This window comes from Pseudorasbora parva, chromosome 1 (genome assembly GCF_024679245.1).
Source record: "Pseudorasbora parva isolate DD20220531a chromosome 1, ASM2467924v1, whole genome shotgun sequence".
In the NCBI taxonomy this organism is placed as follows: Eukaryota; Metazoa; Chordata; class Actinopteri; order Cypriniformes; family Gobionidae; genus Pseudorasbora; species Pseudorasbora parva.
In genome coordinates this window covers 27,272,467-27,291,594 of record NC_090172.1, presented here as the reverse complement: position 1 = coordinate 27,291,594, position 19,128 = coordinate 27,272,467, and the positions used below count along the sequence as shown (strand labels likewise).

Genomic DNA, 19,128 nt, shown 5'->3' with positions numbered 1-19,128 from the left:
ACTTGTTTAGCTTTGTGCTCCTGGTTTTTTTTTTCTTTTCTTTTTTTTAACAATAACATGTTTGGTTTGTTCAATGATGTGTAATTATTTACTTTGTGATTCATTCTCACTGATGCATGATGCAGCAACACAGACCACTGACCTCAGTGCGCTGTCAAGGCTGGTTCAGGCCTGTCTGTGTTTGAGCACACTGTAAAGTCTACTCCAGCACATCCAGAAGACTTTCAATCAATTCACGGTCTGGACTTAGAGGTGTCAATTTATGTGTGAAAATAATTAGTCATGCTACCTCCCACCCATTCTTACATGATCCGCCATTTGCTCACCTGTCGGTGAGTGAGAAAAGAAGGTGCATCCGATCTGGAAAGCTTTATATAAAATACCCTGAACCTTTATTTTACGATCGATTGTATGTTTTGTTATCCACTGCCCAGCCAAAAAAAATAAGTTTTTCTTAAGAGTCTCTGATTGGATCATTATTGCAGTGGAAATCTGTTAAAAGATTTAAAAGAATAAAGTTTATTCTTATTGGGATGATGCTGGGCAGCCCTGGGAGTTGTTCTCTGTTTTTCACACTCTTCTGAGATGTTCTGTTCTTATATGTTTGGCAACCATTCTTCTAACCCTAATAGGAGTGTGACATTTTATATTTCAAAAACGGAAGACACATTCTGGCCATGAATTGAATTATGGCCATTTTCCAGGATGACAATGTCAAGATTCATCAGGCTAAAAAATGTTTTCTTTCAACTGTAAGAGTCCAGCACTCTGTATCATCTACTTCAGCACATCCCAAAGACGTTCAATGAATTTACGGTCTGGACTCTACCCTCCCAACCATTCTTTCACAATGTGAGTCTGATGAATCTTGACATTGTCATCCTGGAATATGGCAATGATGTTTCTTCCTACCCTGGTTTAAGAAATTAAAAGCTTAACACCCCATCAATTATGGTTAGAAGAACTGTTGCCAAACATATAGCATGCTAGAAACAAAATAATCACTGTAATCATCTAGTCTCTTAAGCATTTGCCTATTTAAATCCAAACAGCTACTTTTTTTTGACCCGGGCAGTGTACCTTAGGTCAAATATCCACATCAGGTGGACAGACGTCACACGTGATGCACCACATGCTTACTTAATCAAGCTACATGACCCTTGGGAACCGTAGTAATTGCAGTTAACCTTTACTGATGGGCAGTGCCATTTTGTCCCTTCAAAGAACAAATGCAGGGAAAATCTGCTTTCAGCAATAAATCATTTATTAATCGTGTCCAATATCAATTTCAAGTTCCCAGCTCACATGCCAGCACAAGACCACACAATCAAGGTCATTTTAAAGCCTTAGATGTCCAATGCAGACATGTACCTGAATGTAAAATCTGTCTATAAAATAATACATGCACGAGAGGCTTTAAAGAGATAGTTTGTGTACATGCAGTACTTTCACCTGAGAATGTGTGTGTGTGTGAACCGTGTCTATGTATGAGGGATTAGAGCGGTTTGGAACAGATTAGTTAATTATAGACACTTGTCTGCTAAGCATGGAGACTGGAGTCAGGTGGATGAGCTTGAAGAGTGTGCTGGACAGCATTCAGCGTGGTGTAGCACAGGTGGGGGGCAGACAGCAGATGTGAGACCATGTGCCTGTGCACACTCCTTGCATGTGGCCACACTCCAGCCTCTCCACATTTTACAAAGAAGCACGAGTGGGACAGTAGCTAACCTGCAGATTTAAAACATACAGTAAAGCAGTATACGTTTACCAAGGACAACTTTTTGATGTCTTCTGTGTTTTGCCTCCTTTTGCTTTTGCCATCCTTTTGCCACTCACCAAAAGGCAGGCCAGTTTTTGAGTACGGTATTTATAGGAAGATTTCAATCAGAAGGTTGAGTTTTTTATGTAATTACATAAAACTCTTAGCGATTTTAAACCTCAAACATCACTGAGAAGGCCTCTGTTCTCATGCACTCCTAATAGTTTGATTTGATTCGATGAATCTGAGAATCCCCTGCTTATTTCTGTCATGGTAGGACAGAGTCTGCACACAAGTGAGAGGTCATCGCAGGTCAAGACTGTGTTTCCCCAAAAGAATGCACATTTAGTTCATTATGTCTCAAAGAACCAAAGAGTCTGTATGCATGCATAACACGTTTTTTTTACCCTGGTCATATGTTTGAATAATCATACATACAACCAATTCACTTTTCAATATCAGAGTTAGGATCTTGTTTGCAAATTTTGCATGAATCTATTAAGCAAATGGTATTGCTTGACAGCTGAATCCGTATTTCTGCCATGCATCACTCTTTGATTCCGTTCATTCATTTCAGAGCTCATTAGAGAAGATCAGACCTTGGGAGTGAGATGGAGGGGTTGAAACAATAAGAGAGAGGACGAGGAGTATCAAGCATATTAGCTGCTACTTACACATAATCTTGGTGCTAGACTCCTCCTTCGCGTTGCCCCACGGAGCCCAGAGCAGCACCTCTTCGCCCATTTCACTAATACTAATGGTGGGATAAGATCAATTCAAAGACAGAGGATTGTGCGTGGAATCTCCTATCTGTCAATTTGATTGATCTTGCAAAGAAGAGCTGCTGATTGCATCAGAGAAATTGCTTGTTGTACTCCTGTCCACCCGGTGCTTGGAGTTTTTGATTGGCATTTCTAATGACCTGGACCGGATTCCCTGATGGATAAACTGTAGATTGACAGTGTTTTATTCAAAGCCATTTGTATAGCCCATGGCTGTCTAGAAAACTGCTGTGAAACTCTTCCCTTTTAGTAACTGCACTACAACAGGTAAGATGGATGATGAAAAGCCTCTCGGGATCATCTTGCTTGTCCTTGCAATGTTGTTATTTTTATTTTGCACCTTTTGAATAGCGTTAAGCTGATGAATGATGTTGAGCTTGAGTTGGTCTGCAAGAGTTGGTGTTTCCAGCTAATTAAAATGACATGTTCAAGTTTACAAAGTCTGTACGAAATGCATGTACAATATAAGCCTTTGATATTGTTGCTTCACCTAATCGATTGCCTTAAATGAACTGATTTCTAAAAAGATCCAAATGACAGGCACTCCATCGGTGAATAACCTGCAGACAAACTTTTTTGTCGCTCAAATGTGAGTCAGTGAGATAGAACCAATGTTTTTTATGTTTTACTTTTTATATATATAGATATATATATATAGATTATATAAGATATATATATATATATATATATTTTTTTTTTATGCAATAGGATGAGTATTAAATATTACTGTTACATTGTCAGAATGCTATTCTCAGAGCTTATAATTATTAGTCAAATCTTTCAGGGAATTGTTTTGAATAATTGAAAGGAGTCAAATGCTATTATTTACAGTGTGAAACCAAAACACTCATTCCCACCTTGACTTTTGCCACATACTCTCAACTGTTGTGCAACCCAATTACTGCTGTGCTCAGATGGCTAAAATTAACCAATTGCCAGGCTTTTATCTCATTAGGACTGAAGCTGTGTGTATCAGACAGCCTTTTATTTCCTTGGCATCATTCGGCTTTTTAATCTTGTTCAGAAGAGCCGGCGTCCAGCCACTTTAAGAGTTCACAATGAACACAAACAGTAGAAGACATTTTATGTCATCAATGTTTCTATATGTGTTCTTTCAACGCGATCACATGTAAATGCGTATAAATAGTACTCGTGTGCAATGTCGTGGAATGTATACGGCAAAACTCATTTTGGCGTGCATATGATACGCTGTTTTTTGTGTGCATATGAATGCCAAAATTTGTTTTGGCGTATACATTCCACGACATTGCACACGCGTACTACTTATACACATTTTTTTGAGATCCGGCTGGTTCTTTAAATCTTTCCATGCAGGTAATGATAATTGAATAGTACTGGTCCAGAGATGGCCTCTGAGATACATATAGGCCTATCAATGGTCATCCTGTTGCATCATTGCAAAAGCAAAACATCCAACTTGGCCATCATAACACACAGGCTGTTGCAATGTTGCATGCATGTGCTTAATTGCTGCAAGCCTATATGGTTATGTAACCAAACAAGTTTATCTCTGTTGGAGAAGAAGGCTGACTTCTAAGAACCTTTTAATCCAGACCAGAGTAAAGCTAAACAACTCCCGTGTCATGTGACATGACATGACCACCTGTAGTAGTTGGTAGACAGCTGGTGGATGAAAGTAAAGGTGATGAAACACACTCTCAGGAAAAAAAAAGGTGCAAAAGCTGTCACTGGGGCGGCCCTTTCAAAAGTACAACTTACCTCAATGGCACATATTGGTACCAAAAACAGTACCTAAACAGTACATATCAATCCTCCCAGTGACTGCTTTTGTACCATTTTTTAAGGGTGCACTGACAGGCATGTTAAAGCAGCACTAGATAACTTTTCAACCTTCATAATATATTTTCAAGACTCTTGTGATGATAAATCGACTTACAATAGGTTGAATGACACGTCTGCCGTAACCTGACGGGGTCTGGTCATACTTGTAAACTTCGGGTTTCGGGTAGTAACCCAAGAACAAAAAGAACTACAAAATTCGACTGCTTTACGGCATATATGTCACTTCCACCAACACCCACACTTCCTTACATTCGGACGTGCGAGCCCAACTATCGTTTGTTTGTCAGATGTTATAGTCATGTCCGAAGAAGCACAGACAAATAAGAAAGCAAAGGTTTTGTTGGAGGAAAGCAATAAGAGGAAACGAAAAAGTGATTGGATTAAAGGCAGGACGAGGATCAACATTGGACCAGCGTTTGCTCGTTGGCGTGAGCTGAAGGAGGCGTGCCCGACCGATGCTGACTTGGCTGTCCTGCTTACTATGGTTATTACCTACCACACAAACATTGAATTGAAGTATCACAGATTCTGTAAAACGGTAACCAATACTGTAGACTAGACTACTATAGTGACACTGTCTTGTAAACGTGAGCATTGCGATCATTTGGCGTTTGAAAAAAAAAAGGAACCCCATGAAATTATATTCATATGACATACCATGAAACATACCACTGTACCTGGGATGAAGACATTACACACTACGCAAGCAGAACTCCTGCATGTGAACAGTGTTCAGGGTAACTGTTAGTGATGCGCGGGTTGTTGTTTTTCCCAACCCGCGGGTCCCGCTTTTGTGAAATTATTTGGCCCGCCTTGCAACACTGTATATATTTTTACAACCCGCACCGTAACCGCAACCATTAAATAGACATACGGGGTTTGCGGGTTATTAAACGGACGCTCATCACTAGTTCAGGGCTATCATGTGTTCAGGGCTTCATGGTTGTCATGTCAACAAATGCACGTGCGCATCTCCTGATGTCGGATGACAGAGTTTACGACAGTAGTAGAGGACAATACTGTTTCCCAACTGAAGGGGGACCCCGAGAGCAAAAGTTACCTAGTGCTGCTTTGAGAATCCAGAAAACTTACACTGAATTTAATAATTTAATAGAAATGTAATAATTTAAATTGTTCTAATAATTCCATTTCACATTTTGAATTACTTAGTTTAATTAATTTATATTACTCACTATTATTATGTAAATGTTGCTTTTTTAAAGTGTTGCCAAATAAATGTAATAATTTTATCTGCATCAAATACTTCAATCACAAATCACACATTAATACAATAAAGTTGAACAGTTTATTATGTCAACATTCATAATGAACCATCAAATCAGTAATCTTCACATCAACTGATTCGTAGTTAAGGTACATTCAGTATAATTTACAATAACTGAAGAATGAACCTTGTATGGTTCAACTAAACCTCAGCAGCCAACCGCGGCATAGCTAACATAAATGACGAGCACATGCATAGTCCAGCTGAAACAGAATGGTCACTTCTTCTTCATGCTCATTCACACAACGACTGGATCCTCTCCATCTGTTCAGCGGCATCACTGCGACTGTCCTCCTGCATACAGTTTATAATAAAGTAAGAACACAATTATATTGAGAAAGAAAAAAAATAGATTAATTATCAGTGCAGAACAAACAGGCTTGCTAAAAATGACTAAAACTAACTCACATTATGTCAAATTCAGTGTAATGTGTTTTAAAGTGAGGCAACAAAAGTAAAAGAAATGAGTAGAAGACAGCTGCAATTCACAGATTGTACCCATAAAATAAATGTTCAAAACCATACATTTGTAACACAATCCACTGAGAGGTGAGTTGTAGTAAAACCAAGTGCAGTTTCTTTATTTATCCAAACTTAAATCGAAACAAAAGACTTGGCATGAATCTAAACATAAACTTAAACCTTGAACTTAAACCTTCACTAACAAGCAGATACATATTAATTCACAATAACAGACAAAGACACATGGCAAACATGAGGGCTGAAATACACTGGTGCTGCATCCCAATTCGCCTACTTACACTAGGTCCTAAAAGTATGTAAACTCTTTTTGTGAAGAAAAGATATATACTTTTGAGTGTGTAGCAGAAAAGTATGCAAGCTTCGGGACATACTACTTCGCCATCTTTAACGGACTCTGACACTTAGTTACGAGCATCCCATCAGCGTTTAAAACTGCCCTGTCAATCATCGTCAGATTCGTCACAGTTCAAATCCTCCACATTCAGATTAATCTCCTACCGTATCGGCGAGAAATGTAGCCGCTCGTTGATCTGCCATGTGTGGGTCTTTGTGGGTCAGAGACTCTCCTCATGTGTTTGCAGTTTAAATATAATGATGCATTTAAAAGTTAATGGCCAAACGTGTCATTAAAAAAGTTCACAATGCTGCTGCAGGTGAAAAAAAATGTGGACAACACTGAATAAATATATTTTTGTTAGGTTAAATATTGATAGTTGGTCACTCAAACCCCTTTATCTAAACTTCTCTACTTAAGCCGGGTGCACACTGTGCGATTTTGGCCACGATTTGGCCGTCTGGGACAAATTTAGCAAATCCTAAAAGATTCCTCAGATCCTAGGCTAAAATCTGATGTCTTTGGTCGTTAGTTTGACATGTTCACCGGCAGCCGATTAATGAGCGCTGCGATCAAATTTTACCTCAGACGAAATTCTGGCAGTGTCAGAAGATTTGGCACACAATCCTGCAGTGTGACTTCTCCTACGACGACAGTCAAATATCTCCGTTTTTCAAGACAAACTATGACCAAAACGAGTACTAGAGATTTCTTTGTAGCCAGCATTTCAGTCTCGCGTGCAATGCAGCTCACTGTCACTGAACGCGTCATTCATTGATGATATAAAACTCCGGGTGAGTTTTCTTGCGCGCGTCCGTTTTTAGCGCGCCTTCACTATCGTGCAGTCTGACATTAATGACAACTGAGATCTTACAGTGTGACATGGCGATCATGTTCGTACAGTCTGACAAGGGACATTCGCAAAGGATTTTGAAAAATCGCACAGTGTGCAGGACCCATTAAACGTCGAACTCGCACATCCGTCATGTTTGTAGTTTTTTAACGCTTTTTATCCCCGTTTGTAGTTCTAATCGAATCCTCGTCCAACTCGCAATGGGTTGTGGGCAATATCAGCCGTTAGAGTGCCCATCGATCCATACTTCGAATAAGGACCGGAAATAGTAAACCATCCGGGAATCTTTGGAATACTCTTTTCAACATACTACGATTTGGGACATACTAATTCTATTTTCGAATACTATTTAGGATGGTAATATGCGAAGTAGACGCAGGGAAAGACTGAGGACTAGACAAGACACACCTGTGAACAATGATCAACCAATAAACCAATGACACATCAGAACACAAGACAAGGGAGCACATGGCAGGATCACATGACAAACCAGGAAGTGCATGACAGGACATGACAGTAGCTGTGTCTCATTTCAGAAGGTTGCGTCCTTCAGAGGTCGCATTTGAAGGGTGCATACGTCATAAGGCCATCTCATTTAAAAAAAGTGAGTAGGACACTTCAAATTCGACATTCGAATGCGTCCTTCTTTCACAGGATTTCGGAGTGTGCATGAGGTGTAGCCTTCGCGGCTGGAGATAACCCATAATTCTTTGCGTCTCCGTTAACAACCGTCATATATACTTTTATATTATATGAAAAAAACTGCACCACTGCCAGATATACATGCGAGCGTAGGTGTGGTGTTTAAAATGTAAGTTCAAGCTTGTTTTTATTTTTAAGCTTTATTACCTCAAACAGATAGTTGTGTTTAACAGGATTACAACGCTTTAGTGCTTTTTAAAACGTTTAGAACAGTACATTGCTGTTAATATAAGAAACATTTCATAGTAATTTTCAAGTTATAAATAATTTTCATTCATATAACTGGCGTGAGAGCGCAACGAGGCTGAATGTGTTGACATAGCAACGTGATACTTCCTGCCTGTGTGTCCTACGAAGGACGTCTCGTTTCATTCTGATTGAGGACACTCCGTATACTGCATCCTACACAGGACGTGTCCTCCGGAGGATGCAGCCTTCGAAATTTAGCATAGAATATGAACGCCTAAAAACATGAAACATGAACCCAACACCAAAACACCCTTAGACATTCTTTGGTGATTAACTTTGATAAATGAATTGCTGCAAAATTTTCAGTGGATATAAAAACGACTAGATGCTTTTAAATAAGGCTAACAACACACACACACACAGGGCGTAATGTAATGTTAGCAGGCCGTCAGCACTTAATCACGGCCAGCTAACATTACATTATTTTGAAGTTAACCAGACTGGGTGATTTTTTTTTTCTATAACAACGCGGCTAACTACATTAATGCCCTCTATTTTTGACTAACCACCAGTCTCAACTTTGTAGAAGTGGATATCGCCGGCAATTTAGCTAACATTGTTGTGATTAAAACTCACATTCAGTTAATAATGATACGTAACATCTATGCAATAATCAAACCATCAAAATGAACACATAGTTGTTTTCACAAATCTAAAATTGAAAAATCAAAACTCACCGAGAATAAGCCAGCCATGTAAAAGCGACATCCCAAACCGACCGCCTCTGCCACCACTGAACAAGCGGGATCTTTTTGAAAAAAAAACAAACAAACAGAAAAACGTGCGGGTGGATTCAAACGCACTTTGCTTTTCAGATTAAAATTTACTTAGTATTTTTAGGTGAAACCATTAAATAGTATTTGTAAATATATGGTAAAATTTACTCTTCCTTCTCAGTTAAATTATCACATTAATAAGTTGTGTAAATTCTGCATGCGATATATAATTCCAACTTAATCTTGATTTTACAATGTATAAATTACATGAATTAATGTAATAGATTTTACAATACCACAAAGTCATTATTTTCAGTGTATTTAAGTGGATTGAACACAATCAAATTAAGTTTGGACAACATGTATAGCAATTGTGTTGCTTTAGCTTATTTTAACTAAGCAATTTAAACAAACAGATTAATATATATATATATATATATATATATATATATATATATATATATATATATATATATATATATAAGTATAAGTAAATATAAGTATAAGTATAAAGTAATATGTGATACCGTCACATTTCTCAAACGTCCAAAATCAGAGAAAAATGCCATTACAATTAAACTAACACAATATTATAGTGCAGTACTTAGAAATCCACAAAAATAAAATTAGAGTGGTTAAGGTTTTATGTCAAAAGTTACCTAAATAGATAACATTATATTTGAATCTGCATTCCACCCTGTTGTTCATGGACATTGATTACATCTGTACAATACGTGCATATATGAAATGTACAAAATTAGATGTAAGATATGAACACAAGATGGATTACACAGCATTGCCATTCTGTGCCACTGAGTCTGTAGCACGTCATACACACATACATGGTGGTCCCACAAACTGACTCCAACAACAATTTGTATCTAATGAATAAATATAGCAAATAAACTTAAAGTGACCATTTTGTGAAGGACGTGATTTCACATGCATAGCTCAAACTGTAATCTAGAGCTCCTCGATTATATCATTTATATTGACATACTTCACTTTCTGCTCCACTTCTTCCTTCTACCAGTGCCAACAAAATGCAGAAGCAAGTGGAGATCAGAATGCATGAGAATCATTTGGACCCTCCTACAACACCTGAAGAGTCCATGTGTGGAGGCTTCTGTGGCAAACTCATGAAGAACATGCTACTTATGCTCACAATCCTTGGCAAGTTACTTCCCAAAGTTTTTTTTTTCTTCACATTTGAAAAATGAATGAATAATCAATCAACCAATAAATCAATCAATCAACTTTATTTATATAGCGATTTTTACAATGACGATTGTTTTAAAGCATTTTCACAGTGTTAAACAGGAAAATATTGCAACAAAATGTGATTTGGCTTTACAGTCGTTCTGGAGAAACAAGTGATGTTATCAGCTTATTTTAATTTATCATATAGCGAAAATGTTGGCAGATCAGTATTATAGTTTATAGAATTAAATAAGACCTAATTAATTCATTTTATTTCTATATTTAGTTGAATAACTTCACTGTAAAAAAATTGTTGGTTTTTGTTGGTTTAACTTAAAAAAGTAAGTAACCTGGTTGCCTTAAAATTGAGTTTATTAAAGTTAAAAATTTGAGTTGATACAATGAAGGAAATTTGTTTAATAAAACATTTCAAAATATTATTGTCTGAACCACATAAAAAATGTGGTAAATCATGAAAATAGCATTATTTGGCATGTTTCACTGTATCATCAGAAATAAAACACACAATTACTCAATATGCTTACAAAATATTTTAATAATATTTGAATTAAGGTTGTCGAATCTCAAAAAATATTTATTGTATTAACTCAAAATTGTAATTTCAATGAACTCAAAATTTTAAGGCAACCAGGTAACTTTTTTTCTAAATAATTTTTTACAGTGTTGGATCATAATTTTAGTGTCCCCAACTGAGCAAGCCAAGCCAAAGGCGACAGTGGCAAGGAACAAGAGAACCAAAACTCCATCAGGGCATGATGGAGAAAAATAAACCTTGGGAGAAACCAGACTCAGTCGGGGTGCCAGTTCTCCTCTGGCCTATTAACAATCAGTGTATGATTATTATTCTGGCAACCATACAGTCCATAAATCATATTAGATCGGAATATTCAAAATTTCTGGGTATCACGCAAGAGACGGGTTCATTTAGGATGGTGTGTTGATCATACAAGAGTATAGCAGCCATCCATTTATTAGACTTAATTTTAATATAATTGTAATATGTTTCATAGATTTAAACTAACACATGTACGTATATGTAGCAGATAATTGTCAATCAGTAGTTTTGCTTGATTACCGTAGACATCCTTAAAATAAGATCCTTTTTTTTACATGCAGGCCTCGTTATTCAGAGTAGGACCTTATTTGTAATTCATTGAGTTTTTGAATTGTTCTGCTGACGAAACGCTACAAAAATAACTTTCCAAGAAATTGTAGTAGATTAAAAAAAACTGACGTATGAGCTGTGGAAAATTTAAAGTGATCTAGAAGCATTATACAGCTTTTTACAGCGGATGCCACTGAAGTCTATCCCTCACAGCCTCACTTTCATACCTGTTATGGCGCTACTCTAAATAAGGTCTATTGATTTGAGGCCTTTGTTCCACTTGTGTCCTTGTTTAGGGCCAGACATTATTTTATCACTCACTATGTGGTTTGTAGCATCTGCACCAGAATAAATAGACCAAAGTGTGTTAATTAAGGATCAGACACCATTGTTTTAAACTGTAATACAGCTATTCAATATATGTATGACCTAATATAATACATAGTTAGTTTATTTTGCAGTGACTTTCTGACCCAAGAAAATCTGTCATGCTTATTAAGTAGAACTTTCCCTTGATTTGTGTTTACTTTGGTTATATGTGTTTGCAGTGGTTAATATATGTCTAGAGGAGGAAATGCATGCTGTTTAATCCCACTTTTAAACAACAGGGGTCCATACACATTTATTTTCTGAGCTTTAAAAGCGTTTACATGCATGTATCAACATACACACCCTAATATAGTTAAAATTGCTGAGTGGCTTAGAGAAATGTCCTATTCACTGGTACTTTAATCAGCCTTCACAAAATGTTCAGTAAGCCTATTATTTCTCAGCCTTGAATTTCTGTACCCTGATGTTCTCCGTGATTCTCTGTGTCTATCTCAGGTGTGATCATAGGTTCAGTAGCTGGTATGCTACTACGGTACGCATCACCGCTCCCCGCGGATGTCATTATGGTCATTGCCTTCCCGGGCGACATTCTCATGAGGATGTTAAAAATGGTGATTTTGCCTCTGATCATCTCCAGTTTGATCACAGGTACTGTTATATACTTTGCCAAATGCCTCCAACAATGCTATCAACAACAACAAAAGTTATTTGTATGATGGTAAACAAGTATAAAGATAGCTGCATCAGAAATATAATATTTATATATTGACCTTTTATATATGTAATCTCGAAAAACTGTCACAGAAATAACCTGCATGCAATTACTTTGAAATCAAAGTTATAACCACGATGTTAGAGCTTTTATAATAGCTTTTATTATTTGAAATGTGGAATAGCTAGAGAAATAGTGATTTGATAATGGCTATGTAATTTATTTGTCCTTTCAACTATTTCTTTGTAATGCAGTATACGATTTAAAAGCATGCCTATTAAATGAAGGGTGGATCAGTTTCACTGGTGCATGAGCAGAACATGTTTAAACATGTTTGCAAAAAAACCCCATAAAAAATGTCATTCAAAATTCAGAACATTCAAAATGTATTACTCATCCACTAATCACAGCCATAATTATTAAACTTAATCAGAGAAACTTTTGCGTGTAACTTTTAGTAATGCTGCCGTGTGAAAATGCAAATAGTGTGAGTAGCAGTTTTTTGTTCTTTTTTTAGGATTAGCAGGGTTGGATGCCAAGTCCAGTGGTCGTTTGGGCACAAGGGCCATGGTGTACTACATGTCTACCACCGTCATCGCAGCCGTGCTGGGGGTGATCTTGGTGCTCCTCATCCACCCCGGTAACCCCAAACTGAAGGCAAACCTTGGCGAGGGGAAAAAGAATGATGAAGTGTCCAGTTTAGATGCCCTCTTTGATCTCATCAGAAATCTGTTTCCGGAAAATCTCGTCCAGGCTTGTTTCCAGCAGGTGTGTGTGTCCAGTGTGCTTTTGATATCATATACTTTCATTCATGTAATACTGTAATTCAGTGACTGAATTATTAATATTAAACAGTTCTTCAATTTCTTCATGTAGATCCAGACTGTTACTAACAAAGTAGAAGTAGCTCCTCCTCCAGTCCCAAATCGGTTTGGACGAAATGCTACCAAGGGGGCAGCAAAATATGTGATCAAGAAGACTCTTCAATTCAAGAGCGGCATGAATGTGTTAGGTATTAGATGGCTTTGAATCCATCATATATGAATGAAAATGTAATATATATATATATATATATATATATATATATAGTTACATATGTGCTTCTCATTAACATTGTGGCATTATGTATTTTTTTTAGGTCTCATAGGGTTCTTTGTGGCATTCGGCATTTGTATGGGAAAGATGGGCGAAAGGGCCAAGCTGATGCTCGAGTTCTTCAACGTTCTCAACGAGATCGTTATGAAGCTTGTCGGCATGATCATGTGGTCAGCTTTTATGATTATTTCAAGTTTACATGATGTCCATTTTCTACCTATAGTAGTCTATTTATTAACTGTGACATAATGTATAAAGTATGTACACGAGTACTATTTGAAAGTTTGGGGTTAATGAGATGTATTAATGTTTGATCAAAAGTACGGTAAAAAAAATGTAATATTGTGAAATATTATCATATTTTAAAATAACTGTTTTCTATTTAAATATATTTTAAAATGTTATGTATTGATTACATTTTAATTATAGTGATAGCAAAGCACATTTTTAGCATCATTACTCCAGTCTTCAGTGCCACATGATCCAAACCACTCTAATCTTATTTGCGGCTCAAGAAACATTTCTTATTATTTATCAATGTCAAAAAACAGTTGTGCTGCTCAATGTTTTTGTGGAAACTGTGATACATTTTTTTCAGTATTAAAAAAAAAATTATGAATGGAGCGTTCAAAAGAAGAGAATTCATTTGACACAAAAAAAAATTATAACATTGCAAATGCCTTTACCGTCACTTTTGTTCAATAGTGCTGGTAATTTAATAGTAATTTAATGCGTCCTTGCTGAATAAAAGTATTCATTTATTTTTAAGAAATCTTACTGACCATTAAAGTTTGAACAGTTCTGATTTTAGCCTTTACCTGTGTTGAACTGACTTTCTGTCTGCTTATTTCCTGTCATTCAATACCTGATTAATCTGAGAGTTTGGCTCTTGACTTTGCTGCGCGTCTCTGTCCTGTAACAGGTATTCCCCCGTTGGTATTGCATGTCTGATCTGTGGGAAGATTATTTCAATTAATGACCTGGAGATGGTGGCCAGGCAACTTGGAATGTACATGGTCACTGTCGTCGTTGGACTTATCATTCACGGAGCCATATTTCTTCCCTTAATATATTTTGTTATTGTTCGGAAAAACCCATATACATTCTTCATGGGAATTTTCCAGGCTTGGGTCACCGCTTTAGGAACTGCTTCTAGGTAAAGGATATAACTTTTACTCTAATTAAACAATTTTTTTACATTTGAGAACCTTTAGACACAACAAATTAAAGAGAGGAAAGTTCAGAAGATAACTGAAATCTCGATATGCCTCTTTTGTAGTGCTGGAACATTACCTGTCACTTTCCGCTGTCTTGAAGAAAATCTGGGCATTGACAAGAGAGTCACTCGATTTGTATTACCTGTTGGAGCAACGATCAACATGGACGGTACAGCACTTTACGAGGCTGTGGCGGCCATCTTTATCGCCCAGATGAATGGAATAGAACTTGATCCTGGTCAGATCGTGACAGTCAGGTAAGACCAAAATGTCTAGACACAGAAATGCATGTAAATGTGATTTAATCACTGTAATTCGGATAGCACCTAGCGATTCACTGGTGGCTACATTTTCTCATCCTCACGTTGTTCAAGACCTGTTTACTGACTTTTGTCCGTGGAACAAAAACAGAATATTCTTGCCATACAACTTCATAGTGATCATGCAAAAAAGCATTATGAAGGTAGTCCATATTGTGCGCTATGTCACTTATATATTCCTAGTTACATTTAGATCATTGAGTCGGAAATCTGATTTGTGAATCCAAGCAACTTACTCACTGAAATGAATCAGCTCAAAATAGTGATTCCTTTTATGGACAGATCCGGTTCCTCAGTGGATCTTGTAATTGCCCTTAAGGGATAGTTCTACTGAAAATTAAAATTCTGTCATAATTTACTCACCCTGCTGTTGTTCCAAACCGGTATGAATTTCTCTCTTATGCTGAACACAAAATAAGATAATGACTACCATGGTATTTTTTATATGCCAGTCAATGGGATCCATCAACTGTTTGGTCTGCGACATTCTTCAAATATCTTCTTTTAACAACCCATTAGTGGGAATGATTATTGGTAAATGAAGACTTAAACTTCATCGTGTTTGTCATATAAAGCTGCCATATGGTTTCAGAAGGCTTGGAAATACTGTAGTATATTTTATAGCTTTATACTGTAGATGTGGTCATTATGACCTGTTGCTATGAACAATGGCTGTTTGAAGATTCTTTGAAAGTTCTCTCGAAAAATCGAGCATGAGTTTGGGTTGACATGAAGGGAAATAAATTGTCATTTAATGATTCAGCACTACTACTTAATAATCACTTAATAACTAACTACTTAATAATACTTAATAATACTACTTTTGATAAAATCCCATTATACTGTTTTTCAAAGAGAGAAACGGAGCCAATTGATGTAATATTTTTAAAGCTTGCAACTAATCAAATGAAAAATGTATGCTTTGTCTGTAGCCTTACAGCGACTCTCGCTAGCGTAGGAGCAGCCAGTATTCCCAGTGCTGGTCTGGTGACGATGCTTCTGATCTTGACAGCTGTGGGACTACCGACTCAAGACATCAGTTTACTGGTAGCAGTCGACTGGTTACTGTAAGTTACATCAATCTCTCTCTGCTGATTTAGTGGTAAACACATTTAAGCCGTCAATCAAAAGTGATCTCCAGTTTTAGATTTCGTTTTAAATCTCTTTTGTCTAACCACTTGCTTTGCGTGTTAAAACAAGCCCTAATGGTATCTGGAATCGTTTAGCCTTGAGAGATGTGGTACCTTTCTTTGTTTCCTCCCGCTTTATCAAACAGGGACCGCTTTCGAACTTCAGTCAATGTCGTTGGTGACTCATACGGGGCGGGAATCGTGTACCACCTCTCCAAAGACGAGCTTGACCTATTTGATGCGCAGCAAAGGCCAGATGACTTTGAGATGGCCAAGACTCAATCCTTTTATGAGAATAACACTAACCATGGTGTATATGCATCTCACAACTCCTATCAGCCGGTCCAAATAGATGACTGCAAGGTACATTTCACTCTCACAGACATAGAAACCTGTATGTAGTTGCTTTTGTTTATATCCCCGACATTGTATGTATCATTGTGATTTTTTTTTAAATTACTTTTGTATTTCTTTGATCATTCCTGATGTGAATTTCATAAGAAATGAAACAAAATAATGGAATAAATAAATATGGTTTATTTATTTGTTCTGTACTTGGTGAAATAGCAGTTTTTGAGCAGGCTTTGTAAATCCATATCAGTATTTGAATGATCAATTTTGGCAAAATGTTTCTATTGTCCTAATGCCAAGTTGCCTTTGGCTGTTCTCAACTAAAAATGAAAGCGATACAAAGCAGTGCACTAATGCACAATTCCTTTTTACCATCTACATTTTGAGACGACAAAGGCTGCTATTTCATTCTTTCAAGCTCAATGTTTTTAAGCTTGACAGAAAATTGCTTTCCATCAGTGAGAAAACTGCAGTGTTTGCCTCTTTTTCACTGCACTTGAGTAGACATTTTGACCCTGTGTTTCAAAAATGCATAGGTCTGTGTGGTACTGTAGCACGCGTGACATTTTTCACAACCCCTTTTTAGAAGATTAGCTTTGGGCAGAGATTCACTGCAATTAGGAAAAAAAATGCAAAGTTTATACGTACAAAATATAATGATTCAAATGATTTTCTCTATCTGTATTCAGTCTTTCAGCATTCTGTAAGGAATCCCGCTGCAGCTAATTATTATCTGTCTTGTGGTGGGTACATTTCTGTAAATTTGGATATAAATTATACTGTTAAAATATCAGACTCTCTGCTCCAAACCATAAACAGTTTAGTTAGCACCGGTTAATGCATTTTGACTGTGCCTTGGTCCAACAGTTAGTTGTCCCTGATAATTGCTTTCAGGTAACCTTGGCCTCAAATGGTTCCCCTGCGGAGTTCTCACTTGTTGAGGAGGAACCATGGATACGCGAGTAACACAGCACACAGATCCAGCTCCGCCTTATCCTGAGTCACGCAAGCTTATCCTTTCTGGTGAAAACCAAATGCTAATTTTTATACATATAAACAGTCAGAAGTTACCACAAAACTTTTCACATGCACAAGCACTGACTTTTGTATGACAATCTGAGTTGACTTGATACACAAAGGGAAAAGAATGTAGCTCGCAAGTAGCTGGTGCTCGTAGTGGTTCAGCTGGTTCAGCCTCATACATGATTGTTCACACTCGAGAATTATGATAGTTGTAATTCTAGGTCTTGGGTTTGACGATCGATCTGAAACCTGCTGCCTTAAGGCTACCGCATAGAAGGATCACAATGGCTTGTCCAGCATTTGACCCTAGAGCACTATTAGTGGCAGGAGGAGAGAAGTGCAGTTTGTTTGCTGAAGATACCTTTGACTGGCTTGGCTTAGATGGATTAACCCTTGGTGGCGGCACTCCAGATCAGCCTCTTACAAGAGCTTACCAATGTACTTAGAGGTTCTGAAATAGTGGTTTGCCTCCAAATGCTGCCACTTATTTTTAGATGCCACCCGACGTAAATGCCACGTCAGCAATTACGGAGCGATTAGACAGAAAGTATGACATTGAGCTGATTGGCGTTATCTGACAGGAATGTTGGCTTTAATATCCTACATAAGAAGAAATACGTTTTCATTCGGATGTATTATGAGTGTTCATGCGTGTTTTTTTTTTGTTGTTTAAGGGAAGGGACTTGCATGTTTGTAGGTTTTGTACGTATCTGTGTGCTTTGTTAAGTTGTCGATTTATTTATGTATTTATTTGCTAAGTTGCAATCTTGCCTTGAAGACATCAACTGCAAACGGTGCAGATAGAATACTTTATGATATTAATATCAAATGCAATCCCATTTCCGTAGATCAATTATAGTGTTCGATTCTCTGAGGAGCCTCCTTGGATACTCAGATATTAAGTCCAGTTGAATGGATTGTATATCCGCACTGACAATAGAGGCTCTCGCGTTGGTTGGTGCTCAGGTTGTTAGCATGTTATACTAACAGAAACAAGACAGAATTGAGATCTATCATTAAATCTGCACCATTTCATTTAGTAGTCTCTAATTACTATTATAGCAACACGATAAACATTCATCTTTTGCACCAGAATCTTAAAATGTTCTCATTAAAGTGCCTCCTTGCACTTTCTGTAAATAAATAAATACACATATATATGCTGTCATATTTTAGATATATTTTTCATGCAAACTTATGTGTGGTATTCATTTGATCACGTTTTGTCTGTTGTTTTATAAAACAACGGCAATTCATGTATTCACTTTATTTTAGTAGGTAGATTAGAGTGTATCAGGGTGTCTTGTCTTAGGATGTCACCACCGGGAACAGGTGGCTGTGAAACACTGACTGATGAGTACAAATGCATGTATGTGAATGTAAGCATATTTTTCACTGTTATTTTGTCTCAAATATTGTGTATTGTTAAACATTTTGCTAGGGATAATGACATTAGGGGAAAAAGTCAAATTACTAATAATCATAAACCAGGATTGCTGCAGATTTGACAGCCCTGTAGAGTGCAGAGAAACTAAAGTGCAGCCTACAGTAGATACAGTATCTGTAATATAAATGTTTGCACTGTTGGAATATCTGTTCAGGCAGGGCCTGAAAAATCTAGAGGTACTGTGATGTAT

The 19,128-nt window shown here is 37.1% G+C and overlaps 1 protein-coding gene across 1 annotated transcript; it reads left to right on the top strand.

The window, feature by feature from the left end:
* The first annotated feature begins 2,686 nt into the window (after positions 1–2,686).
* On the top strand, positions 2,687–17,487 carry slc1a2a (solute carrier family 1 member 2a). The gene is made up of 11 exons (XM_067449795.1): positions 2,687–2,808; positions 10,021–10,160; positions 12,139–12,291; positions 12,873–13,123; positions 13,232–13,367; positions 13,494–13,620; positions 14,373–14,606; positions 14,730–14,924; positions 15,920–16,054; positions 16,264–16,480; positions 17,363–17,487. The coding sequence occupies exons 2-11, from the start codon at positions 10,031–10,033 to the stop codon at positions 17,432–17,434; spliced, it is 1,650 nt and encodes a 549-aa protein (XP_067305896.1). The 5' UTR covers positions 2,687–2,808; positions 10,021–10,030; the 3' UTR covers positions 17,435–17,487.
* Positions 17,488–19,128: the final 1,641 nt, after the last annotated feature.